A 14807-nucleotide genomic window follows, 5' to 3' on the forward strand; every position below is an offset into this window, starting at 1 on the left:
TATTTTTCGCAATAAATTTATTTTATAGTTTTTCAGCATATACACATCTTTCTAATATGATGCCTGATTGAGCATCAAATTAATTATTAAAAATTGCTTGTTAATTTAATTTAATTCATGATATTATTATAGTAGTTTAATTGCGTTTATAAGTCCGGAAAACCAATTCGGTGTGCAGTTTGAATGATTATAAATATAGTATATATGCATGTACATAGAAGTACATATATATATATATATTCACATTGAATATATATATTCACATTGAATTATTTAACCATTAAAGATCCAGCTTCGACCGTTATAAGCATTTGATTTCTAGTATTGACTGTGTTCTCACATATGCGCCGCGCGCGCGGTCTAAAATAAAGATTCTTAATATTGAAATATTTTAGTTGGTTGAACTGAAAATGTCAGTCGAAGGTCTGGAAAAGGAGAGAGATTTCTATTTTGGAAAATTACGTGACATAGAAGTCATGTGCCAAGACTGTGACAACGGCGGCGATCCTCCACCTATTGTACAGAAAATTTTAGAAGTCCTTTATGCAACAGAGGTAATTTACATTTATATAATAATTCTGCAATTCTAAGAATTCCCTTGAATAAAATGCTTTAATTTCTATTCGTCTTTTTTCAGGATGGTTTTGCACCACCTGAGGAATTGGAAGGTGACGGACTTGCGCCTGATGATGAGGAGGAATATTAACCTTTTTTATTTACGGATGTAATCGAAATGAACAACAGCAAATTATCCAAGTGCGTTTCAGTTTACCATGCCTGTGAGCCAGTATCATTACCCCTTGCATAATTATTACATAAGCTATTTTACATGAGCAAATTCAACCGTTTTTGCGCGGATTGTGCATACATTTTGTTAATAAAGTTCACTGAAATCATTAAGATTCGCACAACATTAGAATAGATTTAAGTTGAGTAGTGCACTTGAATAACTTGTTCTTTATTGGCCGTTGCTAAAAGAGGGAAAGAAATGGAGAAAATTAGAGAAAAAAAATCAACTAGTAATCTATCACAAATTATTGCAATTCCTTATAGCGTTAAAATGGTAGAGTTCCGAAGATCAATGGCTCTCGAATTGCCTCAAAAATTTATGTGGATACCGATGCCTATTAATGTTATCTGCATCCGTACTGTTACGTAGCGACTTACGTTAACTACACATTTTTTTAATGCGTGAGTGTTTTGTTTGTAATTGTATTAAGTTTGATCGATAATGAATCACGAAGCCCCCGTCAACAATTTTGCCTTTTGAAATCTATAGTCATCTAAAACATTAGACCTATTGAGAAGTTCAAACAAAAACTGCTCAATTTGTTCCACTCGTTTTTTATGTGCAATATGGCCGATGCATTCAATAGTTTCATGTGAAACACTAGATTTTCATCGTCAGCAAAATAATTTGGATATACATAATATTAATAATTAAAAATTTAATTCCGCTTTGATATTCTATCTGCGTCTTACCAACATAGAAACTACTACATAACATATTTGTAAGAACATAAACACCACGCGCATATAGTCTAGATATTTTGATTTCAATAAATTAAACAGTGTGCGTTTCGTGAAGGCAGATTGCGAAACAAAATGGTACGCTTATGCGATTATTGACTTACAAAGATATGAAAAACTTAAAGTTAGAGCTGATATTGAAAGATTCATCTATTAATGTTTATCCCGTACAAATCGATTTTAGAAAAGAACCGATCATGTTTGCATCTCCATGACAGTCTCTCGGGATATAAGAATGGCCTTAAAATGCGGTGAATTTGAGATTTCGGAATAATACTCAGAATCGCACGAATAAACGCGAAATGTTTATTTTTTTTTTTACAATTATATTGTACAGGCACCGTCAATTATGATGCTGCTATATCTCATTTTCGTAAAAAAAAGTTTGTAAAATCCATACGTTCCGAGAGCGGAGGAATGAGAGGGACAACGAGCGAAAGGGTTACGGCATGTAGACGTTTTGCGAACGCTTACGTGTTTTTAACATGTGTGTGTGCTTTCAATATTATATTGGTTTCGACAATCGAGATCAACATTGATTGTGCGTCATAATCGAATTAATTTAAGCGAGAAGCGTCGATTATCGTGACATAATTGTCTAGAATGTAATTTGCATTACGTGCTACGTCTTTACTAAGTTCCAGCAAAGAAGAATACAGTTTAGCTTGCGCTCCAGCTGTTCATCGCTCTGTATGCGCGCATATATGCTTCAAAATTTAAAATTTTAATGCCGATATAATAAACGTTTAATAAAATCGACTCGATTGTTTTCGAATCTTCGAATGTATTCGAATATTTCGATATATTTGATGCGCAGTGAAAATAACCTATGTAATTATAAATTTTTAATTGAAATTCGCGAGAGAAGGTCATACGAGAAAGAAAGAGAGAAAAGCCTTGAATAATGCTAAATTGCAATCGTGTAATTATCTAGTAGAATTAGAACCTTATAAGAAACAAAGCTGTCTATCAGATAAATTATCCGTTATAAAAAATTAATTTTGATGTAGACATGATGTAATAAATGGGGCATAATTTTTTTCATATATTATTGCAAGATGTATATTAGAGGTATAAAGTATATATGTTAATAGCGATAAACAATGTGATTGTAAATCTCGTAATTACCCAAGGAAAAAAAATTCATGAAGATGTGCTTCAAAGATTCACGAACAGTATATACTTGAAAAAATTTTTAATATTGCTAATAATAAGTACGAATATATTTTAACTTATATAAATAATTTTTCCGAATTGATCAGATAAAAAATTTATGATACTCTTCTGTCAGTAGATTTAAGATGAAGTCTCATTTTCTTTTTCTAGCTGCAGCAGATGCATTTCTTCGTACTGTTTTGCTAGAAATGTGTGTCTCGTGGTACATTTTTATTAATTAGCTCGCGTGCAATCTAGCGAGGAGATGCATCGTGTTGCAGGCTTGATGCTCTCATCTGGAATCTAGGTTTCAAAAATCATTATGGGCTCTTATATGTAAGGCGCCGCTTACATGCTCTTAATTGTTGTTACGTTACTGTCCGTGAAACTTCTGCTTTCCCAGTTCGCGCTCAACATCTCGCAGTCACGAAAGTGTCAGTTCGTTCGCGCGTGCTTGAGTATACATCAGAAGTACAGCTTCCACACAATCTCACAGAACACCGTTTCTAAGATATTGCAGCACGTGATTGCGACAAAGATCACAATTAGCAGCGGTAGCAACAATAGTTCTCTATCCAGTTTTTGTATTTGCAACGAGAGGTAATTAGAGTTAAAGTTTATAGACAGACAGATTGCAAAAATCATGCTTTGTATCCCCTGAAGAAATTTATCAATAACTGGTGGAAAAGTTCTCTATTATTCTGTGCTTCAAACAGATTGTTATGCAATGTATTAAGAAAGATTATATGTACCAATTTTTATATAACTGAAAAAATCGATTATTTAATTAAGATTTTCCGTGATTTGATAAATAGCATTAAAATCAACTGGAGATTTATTGACCAGTGTGTGATGCTATTTCAAAATCCTTTTTGACCCAAACATAAACATTCAACCGAATTATCTAGATTAAACGATATGTTAGATTTTAAATAATTTAAAACGAATTCCATCGAGTCAGTCAATTTATCAACGGAGAAGAAATAAATGATTTGCACCTATACGATTAATTTTTATTTTTATTATTTGTTTCTCTTTTAATTGTTGCATTAGCAAGAAAATTCGTCACTGTTATTAATTGATGATCAAATATTATAATCTTTAATGCAATAAGAAAATGCCTTAGAAGATGCTTATAAATAATTGTCGAATAATTTTTACATAATTTTTTCTTTTAAAAATATGCTATTTGTAAGATACACTTCGAAGAATAATAACCGATTTTATGCTGTTATACATGATTTATGGCAATCGGGATAACTCTGTTCAAAGCTCTGTTGAAATAGCATGGCTTCATATTCTCCAATTATTCACACGTATATGTGGACACGCTCACTTATATACTAAATGGAAAAAAAATCACCTTTTTCTGTTACATTGTGTTGTCAATATAAACACAAAAGTTTGACGGTCAAGAAGACTGCTACACAAATCCAATGAAAACACGATAAAAGTCGAAAGAGACAAACATGATAACGAAATGACTTGTACAAACGGGTTAGTAAAACGGTAGTGATAGAATTAGATTTTTACTAGACAGCACACAGACAATTCTTGGTTATCTCTCAGCATGTAATGTAAACTTACTATTGCTTAAGATATTATTCAATCATACTCTTCTGTTTAAACTTTAAATTAAGGAGAGTACAACCAAAGAAAATTTTATGAACACTGTACAAAATGTCACATTACTAATGATGTTTCTAATTTTTAAATTTTACTCTCTAATCTCTCATCATTAAAAATTAGAGCGAATAGCTTCGAAAAACTTTAATTACGCCTATTAATAATATTGACACTTCGCTAATCTAAAGTATTCTAAAATTGAAGTTATGTTACATCACATTAATTGATTTAAAAATCTAATTATCAGTCAATCAATTAAATTATTATATATCCATTAATAAATCCATTTAATTATTTTATATCCATTAGTCAATCCACACAATAAATTTTATATTATAAAGATTCAATACCAGAATTCAAAACAAATTGAAATTACGTAATTAAATATATCACATGCTTGTTTTAACGCACACAGAACTTCCTAAATGCTTTTACCATTTTTCGTGACAAATTATTATATAATAATCTATTAATATCGCGATGAGTCCATTTAACATTTATTTGACATGCGAGAGGAAAACTACATTAAATTGTCATTATCTGATAAATTACAAAATTTTGTATGCAGAAAAATTTTCTTAGTAATAAAACTTAGTAATTTTTTATCTATATATCATATGTATCGTGTACGCAGCACTTTTCTGACAGGATTTTAAAAATTGTAGATGTGCTCAATCTTGTAAAAATTGAGCTAAATTAAATTCCATCGTGAATTAGCAAAGATTATCTTCGTCTATAAGTTTGCAAAAAATTTTATCGCATTTCTGTAAACAAATCGATACATGCAGATAAATAAAAATATCTATCTGACTATATTATTAAGATATATCTTAAAGTTGGAAACATTAAAGTAATTTAAATTTCAACTTAATTATTTTTAAGTTTATTTTCTTTGCAATATATTTGAAAATAAAAAATTGATTTTGTTATAATCTTGTAATTAATATTTAAATTAAGTTATTACATCAATCTGTTATCCACAATCTCTGAATAAATATACTTTTTTATGTTTTCTGCGTTATAAAAGAAAAATTCATTTATAATAGAAAAAAACCTTTTTCTAGGCCTACGTTCCAAAACTTCCTCTCCAAGGAAAATTTTACTCGAAATATATAGTACACATAACGTATATATATATATATATATATATAACATGTTATCCTGTTTTTTTGTTATATTCTCCAACAATTTGTAATTTCTGATATTTTTTTTTAAGAGATCTGTCGTGATCTTACTCTCGCCTTAGAATTAATAATTAATAATTAAGGATTCCTACGGACGAGCGACTTTGTAGCGCCACAATGCCGAAAGCGCCGATCCGCTCATACGGAGTTAAGCCTTGTGTCCACGATGCTAGAAATCGGTCCGAGAACTCGGATGAAGAAAGAATTGACCAATCGCAATGGTCATGTGATCAAATTGTTTAAATGTGATTTGTTAATTTTTTCTCTGTCCGAGATCTTGGACCGATTTCTAGCATCGTGGACACAAGGCTTTACGGAGGCTGTGTTCCAAAATAGACTGCTAGCACTGAGAATCTATAATACACGTAACGTAAATTGTAGCATTTTCAGTGCTGGCAGTAAATTTGGAACACGGCTGGAGAAAAGTGTCGCGAATTTCGTAAGGCAAAGTCGCTCGTCCGTAATGGCGTGTGTACACGATGCTAGAAATCGGTCCGAGAAGAAAGAATTGACCAATCGCAATGGTCATGTGATCAAATTGTCATGAACAATTTGATCACATGACCATTGCAATTGGTCAATTCTTTCTTCTCGGACCGATTTTTAGCATCGTGTACACACGCCATAAGGCCCAGTTTCAAAATTCATGGTTAACTTTTAATCAAGGTTCAACTTATTCATTATCTCTTTCCAATTCTAGAATTGGACCTAAGAGCCCTAAAGTGAACAAACCGTTTGTGATTTCAAATGTCTTTCTAGGCATTGCCGGTACACACTCATATGGTGCATTCGGGGAGACGCTATTAATGCTACTCTGTCATTCTATCTTCGTTGTTTATTAGACGTAAAACAAGGATAGAATGATACAAATAGCGCTAATAGCGTCTCCCCGAACGCACCTATATAGTCCCTTCATTCGGCTGGACGTGCGTTTGTGCGGTCCGGGAACGTAGTTACAGGCGCCCAGTGTCTGAAGGAGCGCTTCAAATCGCCATTTCTACTTTAATTGCATTATCCTGATTCATCCTTTTGTTACATCTGCCCGATTCAAGGTTCAAGGTGGCCGATGCGTTGCATACCGAGATTTTACGATTTATTCGATTGCGAAGATCATCAGTGGCCCAGTACTAACTAGTCAGATTGCAGAGCCAATAAAAAGAAAGAAGGAAGAAGTCTTTCTAGGCATTAATTTACTTCCGATACGGCAAGTTCATCAAAATAAGCATTTCAAAATTATATTTGTTAAGAGATATATCCGGATAAACGTTTTTCCGATTGATCGAGTATTATTGTTTACTCGTGTTGTTTATAGACAGTCGACGAGACGCCACAAGGGGATTGTATTTGGATAGAATTGAGATTGTTGCAATCATGTTGCAAAACAAATTAGGTCAGACAATACTAAAATATACGGATTATTTTCTGTCGTTCATAGAGAAGTGTATGGAATGGAGTCTGCCTGAACAGAATATCGAAGGTGCGATTTACGAATCAACTATATTTTTTCAACATTTTAACGATAAACGATGAAAAATATGTACTTTTCTCGACGACTGAATTGGATCGATATTTCAGATGAGAAAGAATCGGGAACAACAGAACTCGTGAGGCCATTACCATGGCTCTTATTTTTGCCGTGCTTAGTAATAATACGTTTAATCAGAGTAATAATTAATATAGGTGCTTTCATGTTCAATTCACCTAAAATCACGCCAAGTGAAATGGTATGTCCATCTTTACAGTTTTAATACTAATATTGCTTAACCCTTACAATACAAGGTACAATTTGATGCTTCATCCGTCTAAACATGGATCACTAGAATCCGTCCGTTTCAAAACGGTTCAAAAAATCTTTAAAATTCACCAACATACTTTCAACTTTTTAAAATAAATATTAAAACTTCTTTTTGAAAAATAATAAAATGTAGTATAATTTATAATTATCGAAAAACTCAAAGAGATTTGCACGAACAAGAATCGCTTGATCACTAGTGACATGACCTTGTTCGGTAAGGATTAATAAAAACTGTTAATTTCAAAAGGAAATAGTCAACAAAAACACTGTAAAAAATGCAGTATTTAAAATGTTTAAAACATCTTTGCAAAACAAACGTTTAATAATAAAAGATATTTCAATTTTAAACGTTTAAAATGTTTTAAATACAAACACACAGTGTTTTGTTTATTAAAAAAGTTTAATAACTCAAACATCTTTTAAGTGTTAAAAAAATTAAGACAAGAGTAAAACATTTTAATACTTTAAAATTAAACACTTAAGTTCAAACTTTACAACACATTGAATTTCCGTTATAAGATGAATATTTTCGTAAAAAGTTATTTAACATCGTCTGTTTTATTTCATTTGCGTTCAATTATTTTTTCTTTATTATTCAACTTATTATTTATTAAACACTTTTTCGGCAGATAAAATTTGTGCAAACACGTCGTAGGTATCTACATGATGCAATGAAGAAAGACAAGAAAGAGAGATATGAGCTCGAGGTAAGATGCGCATTTTTTGCCAGTGAAATGTAGCGAATGCAACACAACTGCAAAGATAATAAAATTAACACGATAATAGTCTTGGTGGTGGATGTAGGACAAGAGATCGTCAATAAACGAGGTTCAATGAAGAAGACCCTGATCAAGTTCATTTGTCTGACTTTGTCGAGTTTATTCTGCCTGAATACATCCAAACCCTTTTCGTCACCACCGCCTACCAAAATTTATATTAGTAGCAACCTCGATCCCGATCCAGTAAATAAAACGGTATCTTATCCTGTGTAAACGTAAATCATGTGTATCCAATTGTACTATTATTTGAAGATACTATGACCCCATTCTTTCTCTGAGTATTTCATTCAAGTGTTTCTTTTTTTACTGACATATCTTTTATAAATGTCTCTCTGAATTCCTTGGAGTAAAATTATCTCACTCCAGAAGAGATAAGATACTGCCACTATTGAAAAAGAGTGACAAATTTTTACTCTTTTTTTTTCTAAATGAGATTTCATGGTTTGGATGAGATTTACTCCAAAAAAGAAGTGAGAATTCTTTTCTTCGGAGTAAATATCACTCTAAAGGAGTGAAAATTTTCCATTCCTATTCAAAAGTGCAAATATTTTCACTCTTTTTCAATAGTGACAATATTTTCACCCTTTTGGAATTAGATTCCTTTCCAAGAAATTTAGAATTTAGAATTATTTATTCTAAAAATTGATATCTTTTGACGGATTCTGAGATTAGTTGCCTTCCATTTACATAATTCTCACTTGTAATGTCATAACTCAGTTGAATGAGCATTCTTTTTGCACTCTGACAAATGAGATACAACTGAGTTTTTATCTATAATCTGCACAAGATCGAGACCGTGTGCTTTAGTGAGTCTCGTAATTCACCTTAAAAGTAAAATTATGAACCCGTGTTGTCATGTGATAACTTTTTACCAAAGTAAGCAAGTAATGACGTCATTAAACGTCTGAGTATGAAATACTTATTTCAGACTCAGTTTCACTTGTGTGTAAATGGAAAGCAGCTATTACCGTAAATGTAAAATCAAATGTGTTCGTGATTACTTTATTGTGTTAAGAATTATTCTTGCTATATTAAAATATATAATAAAATATTCGATAAAACAACAAAAAATCCTTTTAAGGTAACGACGTCCGAAGAAAAGTCGGAAGAAAAGCCGGAAGAAAAACCGGAAGAAAAGTCGGAAGAAGAGCCGGAAGAAAAGTCAGTAGTAGAATCAGTCGATTCTACGACAACATCAAAACATTCAATGAGCGAATCGGAGGAAGAGAAGCAAGAGAAGGAGGAAAACGAAAAGAGAAAGGAAACTCTGACTGAGAAGATTAATCGACTCGCTTTGGAAAATAGCGAAGACGATGAAGATTTTGATGTAAGTTAAATTCTATAATTTTGTTTAATGTTCATTTTATCATTCTGAACTATATCGATATTGTCAAATTCCTAATCCAAACGGTATTTCACGTTCACAGTCAATTTACGGATTCGAAAAAAACTCGATGACTTGACTCTTCTTCAACAAATAGCCCGCAACTTCGACGATATACGCTGCTTGTTTTATTTATATTTTTAATGTTGCACATATATGTGTGTGCTTTTACTGCACGATACAAAAGATTTATCTAGCTACGTTTTTACTATTGTCTTTTCAGCCGGATGAATACGCGTTGAGCGATATGGACAGTATCGATGATGACGATGAAAACAGCAACGATGACGTGTCCCAGGATGAGATTCGCGACATCATTAAAGACAAAAAAGAGTTCATGAAAAATATGAGGATCACGGAGCAGTTTTTGAAAGCCGAGCGAGCTTTCACGTTGGCTTCTAACCAAAAACTCGTCGAGTCGGCTTGCGAAAAGGTAAACACCTTCGAATAATGCTCTTTTGGATTATCTTTATAATCGAAGGATGAGGAATAAAAGAAGTCAATCCCTCGATGCGTGGCTGCCTCATGTTTACTCGAGATTACGTTCTAAACGAGAGAAAGCGCATACACAAGCGAAGTAGGCGCGCAATATCTTTGCATTTCTTTAATAAATTCTGCCGTACTGTATTTCTATTTTTCTATTCGGTCAAACAAAACGAAATGCAAACAGCAAAATTTTATATTCGTGTGTACGAAATTCGCTCTACGCAATTTTTCGCGTGGTATGAGCGAAACGGAATCGAAAGAACATTGACGACATTTAGGAATGGAATTCTTTATAATGTTCAACGAGCTTGTTCAACGTATTTAGAGATCGTCGGCTAAGGAGAGCCGCGATAAGGTAGAAGAGCACTTTGCGATTTTGCAGCGTATCGATTCGTTAGAGTGTTGTACGTCCGACAGATCCAGTCAGGAAGGCGATCCGACGTTCTGTTCACCAGTCAGCTCTGATTCGGATAGTGACACGCTAAACGAGCCATCGATGTCGATCGCCAAACGTAAGTGATTCTCTACGCGTCTGCATCTCCTGTGGCTACGATCTCTCGATTAGCTCCAGAGCTGGCTTTTCGCTACCTTATGTTACTCCTACATGCGCTTGTGCCTTCACCGCATGTGAATTCGCTTTCCTTGCATTGCTTTCAAGTAACATTTAATGAGCTATTGCTTTATTTAAACACATACAATGAGTATGTGCGTTAAATTGTTGCATCGATGGATTGTTACTTAATAATTAATATGTGTGGGTGATTATTATTGACGATCAAATCGTAAATATGGAACAAACATCTACAATCTACGAGGCTGCTTGTTTTATACATATATTATTAGGGTGCGTCCAGATTATCGAGCTGCAACTCGAGCCGAACCTCAAACCGCGAGCATTTCGGTAAACATTGTTACGCGGGCAAAAAAACAGTCGAGGTTCGGATCGAGTTTCGGCTCGATAGTCTGACCACAGATAACCACCCTTATATTTACGATACACGTGTGTTATATATATTATTCGCGATAAATCTATTTTATATTTAATATGTGATTATATGTGATATTAATTTTCGATATACTAAGAGAGAGAGAGAGAAAGAGAGTTATCATTTTTAAAAATGGTGTGGTTAATTATTATTATTATTTAAATTATTTTATTCGTTTCCTCAACAGTAACGATCGTAAAGTATAACAAAACTTAAATCGTTTGTATTGAAGGTTAATACGATTTTGTAAATATTAATACGTTTTGTAAATACGATTTTAGAAAGTAATACTATTTTCCGGCACTACACATTCGAAATGCTCATGTGAAAAAATATTTGTACATTGGTTGTGTTTATCTAATCAACTGTTTTCTACAAATTACTTGGAGAAATTTAAATAACTACAAATAAAATGGATTTGATAATTGCACAACCGATTTGATACTTAGAACTTTAAACTAAAATGCGCACCAACAGAAACATTGTAATTACATTTTTGGAAACATTTCGCAATAGTTTTTAGTGCACGTTTTAATACAACTGGACTTTCTAATTATTTATTATTGCTAATCCTTCCATGAAAGGAACTGTACTCCTTTTTATATTGTATTGTTTGCGTTTAAACGTTAAAAAGTTGGTAATTATTTAAGATATTTCTAGATGAAGTAATCCATTAGAATTAAATCTCACGATTTTTATCCACTTAATTGGACATAAATCGAATTTATCAATTTCAATATTTTCATTTAATACATTTTAGATTCTTTTTGTGATATTAAAAAGTATTCTCCATCATGTTGAAGAAGTAAAATATGATATGTCTATAAATAAAAATCAAATAAAATTTTTTCTTTTATTTTATGATATTCCTATACAAAATTGAATCCATTTGAAGTAATCCAATTATCATTAAATATAACACTACTAAAGTGATACGCGTAATTCTGCGTTCGCGCGTAATATTCGATATATTATTCAGTAAAAGCTATTTTTATATGTAATGGCATCAATGAGCTTTATAGTAAATCGAAGAAAAACTATCGTCGTGGCGACGAATATCGCATATAATCGCAATATATTAAATAAATAAAGTAATTATATTTAAATTATTAATTATTTAGAATGTGTCTCAAGAAAAATATTAAAGACAAAAGAGTTTATCAATGGCGAAGCACGATTCTCAGCATCAATGATTTCAGGTATAACATTATAATTACGCACTTTGTATAAGTTGGTTCACAACTGTATTATCAAATTTATTATAAATTTATTAATCCTCTCTGTACACCTTTAATATACACACTCGGGTCCCTGGAACCCCATCCATATTTGTTACCGTAATTTCCGTAGAATGAACATTTTAATTAATTTTTTTTCAATCGATAGAGAATTGATTAAGAAACAAGTCTATAATGTGTAAAAGTCGATAGAATTAAAGAGCTTTGAGATATATAGATTTAAAGGAGAAGAAACATTCAGAAACACGAAAAAATCTTGATTTAGCAAATTGCATTGGAGTTTTTGGGACCTCAATGTGTATCGCCAGGATAAATTATGAATCTACTTATTTCAAAGTCTACTTACTTCAAAGAATCGACATATTTTTTTTAACAGACTCGAAATCCAGGCAGACTAACAACGACGCAGTAGTGGAGAAGCACAGTACAAACATGAGTAAAAGTCACAAAGGTAAGCGCACGAGTCGTCGCAAGAAAAACTAGTCGATTAACAAAAGCAAAACAAAAAAGAGAAGATAGAGGAAGAGAGACTAGGAAAGAAAAGAACGAAAGCTTTCCTTCGAGACAAGAAATCACTACGTGATACGCAATATCGCGTCGTATCAAACGTCATTGACAGTTACGCAATTATTGAAGATTAAATGTGATTTCGAATAATAGATAACTGTTCGTCGTCAAGATATAACAAAGAGATATCAGATAATCAGAACGTTTATCTGAATGGAAGTCGAGTTTGTATAGATCTTCGAATCATCGCAGTCGCTCATCAATTATTACTCTTAAAAATTATTTAACGAATTAAGATGCTTGTAGATATTTCATCATTTAGACGCTTGCGTTTCTCAGGAAAATTTCATCTGAACTGTAATTGTCCAAAGTATAACTGATTCAAAATACATCGTCATTACCGCGCGTTAACACGAGCTCAATCATTCTCTATAATAATATTCTCTATAATAATTATAGTCTACAGTCTACACGATGTGAGAGAAAAAAAATAATAATGTTCACTAATCCTAAATCACTTTAAATCCGCATGTTACTTGAAACCACATTTAAATACCAGAAGATTAATTGAATAATTGTTTTTTTTATTCGTAACTCCGAAATGTATATGTATTTTGATTTTTTTTTAAATCTGATTGAATGATAAGCTTGAATCTGGTTAATTTTTTTTAAATCTGGTTGAGTGATAAGGTTTACAAAATTACGGAAACTTTGTAGACAAGTGGATGTAACTGCATCTAAATCGCAGCAATACATTGAAAGTACGGAAGCATATCATACACTGAAGGAAAAAATTGGCTAGTGCAGTAATTTAGATGGTAAAATATGGTATACCAGTTTTGATTGGTTACAGCAATCAATTTTCAGTTGCGTTAGCCTATCGAAATCATATATTGACATTACCAATCAAAAATGCTATGCATATTTTATCATTTAAATTGCTGCAGCAGCCAATTATTTCTTTCAGTGTATTTGGACAAAACATCGTATCTCGACAATTACGTAATTGCGATTATAAATTGAATGTTGTTTCTAAGCAATACGGTAGTGCAAAACATAGCACGTGCGGAAATAAAGTTTTGCGTGTTATCTCCAAAACTATTGAATCGATTTTCTTTTTAGATATATTCGCTTATTTATAAAATAAATGTTATAGTAAGAAATCAGCATAAGTTCATTTTTATCGACGCGCATATTTGTATAATGCAAATTTTAAATTTTTCTTTATACTTAAACAAAGCTATACGTTGAGATATACGTATACAAAACGCTTCGTAAATCAACACTTTCTAAGTCTGTTTCTCAAAGCGAAACAAAAATGTCATAGTTTGTCTAACTTTTTCAATTTAGCATTTTATTTAATTTATAATTATGTGTGTTATTTTTTTTAGCAGTATGATAAAAATATTTTACGTCCACACTGAAAGAAAAGATTGGCTGAATATGGCATAGCATTTTTAATTGGCTGCAGCAGTCAATTAAAAATGTTGTGTCATATTTTACCATAAAAAATGCCTGCAGCAGCTGATCTTTTCTTTCAGTACATATTCCTTTTTGAAATGATCGCATTTCTCAGTCAATGATAATCATGGAATAAGTATTATTGCAGATGCTTATTGTTTGTATCTGTAATTTTGATTATTTTAATTCCGATCATCAAAATGCATAAAGATCGGCACGGCGGTGTAATGTATAGGTTTTATAATCTCTACTTAAGATATTGTAATGAGTAACTATCCTCCTTTTTGTGTGAATGTATATTTAACCGAGATTATTTTATATTGTTATTATTAAATGTAGACACTGTTGATCTTACGATAATAAATTATTTAACCGTATAAATATGCTTTTTGCTAATTATTTAACGATTATTGCATTATTATATCAACTAAGACTCACAATATGCATCGTCAATACACAACCGATGATAAAAATAATCTAAATCAATAACAGGCAAAATGATTGATTGCTCGTTACAACCCCCTTATCTTTCAAGGCATAAATTTTTGTTGCTCAAAATTATATCAATCTTTTACACACTACGATTACGACGCTCGCAATTTCTTTATCCCACCTTTTCATAAAATTATTAGAGATACCGCGAGCACGTCCATTTTTGCGACGCAACAACTTGCTC

The 14807-nt window shown here is 32.1% G+C and overlaps 2 protein-coding genes across 8 annotated transcripts in view; both read left to right on the forward strand.

Annotated features, from left to right (window-relative positions):
* Eb1 (microtubule-associated protein RP/EB family member 1) overlaps positions 1–1905 on the forward strand; it is a 6715-nt gene extending 4810 nt beyond the window's left edge. For all 7 annotated transcript variants that reach the window (XM_018509985.1, XM_018509987.1, XM_018509980.1 and 4 more), the window contains 2 exons: positions 396–554; positions 638–1905. In XM_018509985.1, coding sequence (XP_018365487.1) covers positions 396–554; positions 638–706 — 228 coding nt within the window. In that variant the 3' untranslated portion in view covers positions 707–1905. The remainder of the gene's footprint in view (positions 1–395; positions 555–637) is intronic.
* An 855-nt stretch (positions 1906–2760) lies between these two features.
* On the forward strand, positions 2761–14000 carry LOC108762797 (myb-like protein X). The gene is made up of 10 exons (XM_018509977.1): positions 2761–3285; positions 6548–6713; positions 6808–6972; positions 7071–7219; positions 7920–7997; positions 9151–9396; positions 9677–9886; positions 10265–10451; positions 12047–12124; positions 12540–14000. Exons 3-10 carry the CDS (start codon positions 6867–6869, stop codon positions 12644–12646), a joined length of 1161 nt encoding a protein of 386 aa, XP_018365479.1. The 5' UTR covers positions 2761–3285; positions 6548–6713; positions 6808–6866; the 3' UTR covers positions 12647–14000.
* Positions 14001–14807: the final 807 nt, after the last annotated feature.

The sequence above is a fragment of the Trachymyrmex cornetzi genome, unplaced genomic scaffold (genome assembly GCF_001594075.2).
Source record: "Trachymyrmex cornetzi isolate Tcor2-1 unplaced genomic scaffold, Tcor1.1 scaffold321, whole genome shotgun sequence".
Classification (NCBI taxonomy): Eukaryota; Metazoa; Arthropoda; class Insecta; order Hymenoptera; family Formicidae; genus Trachymyrmex; species Trachymyrmex cornetzi.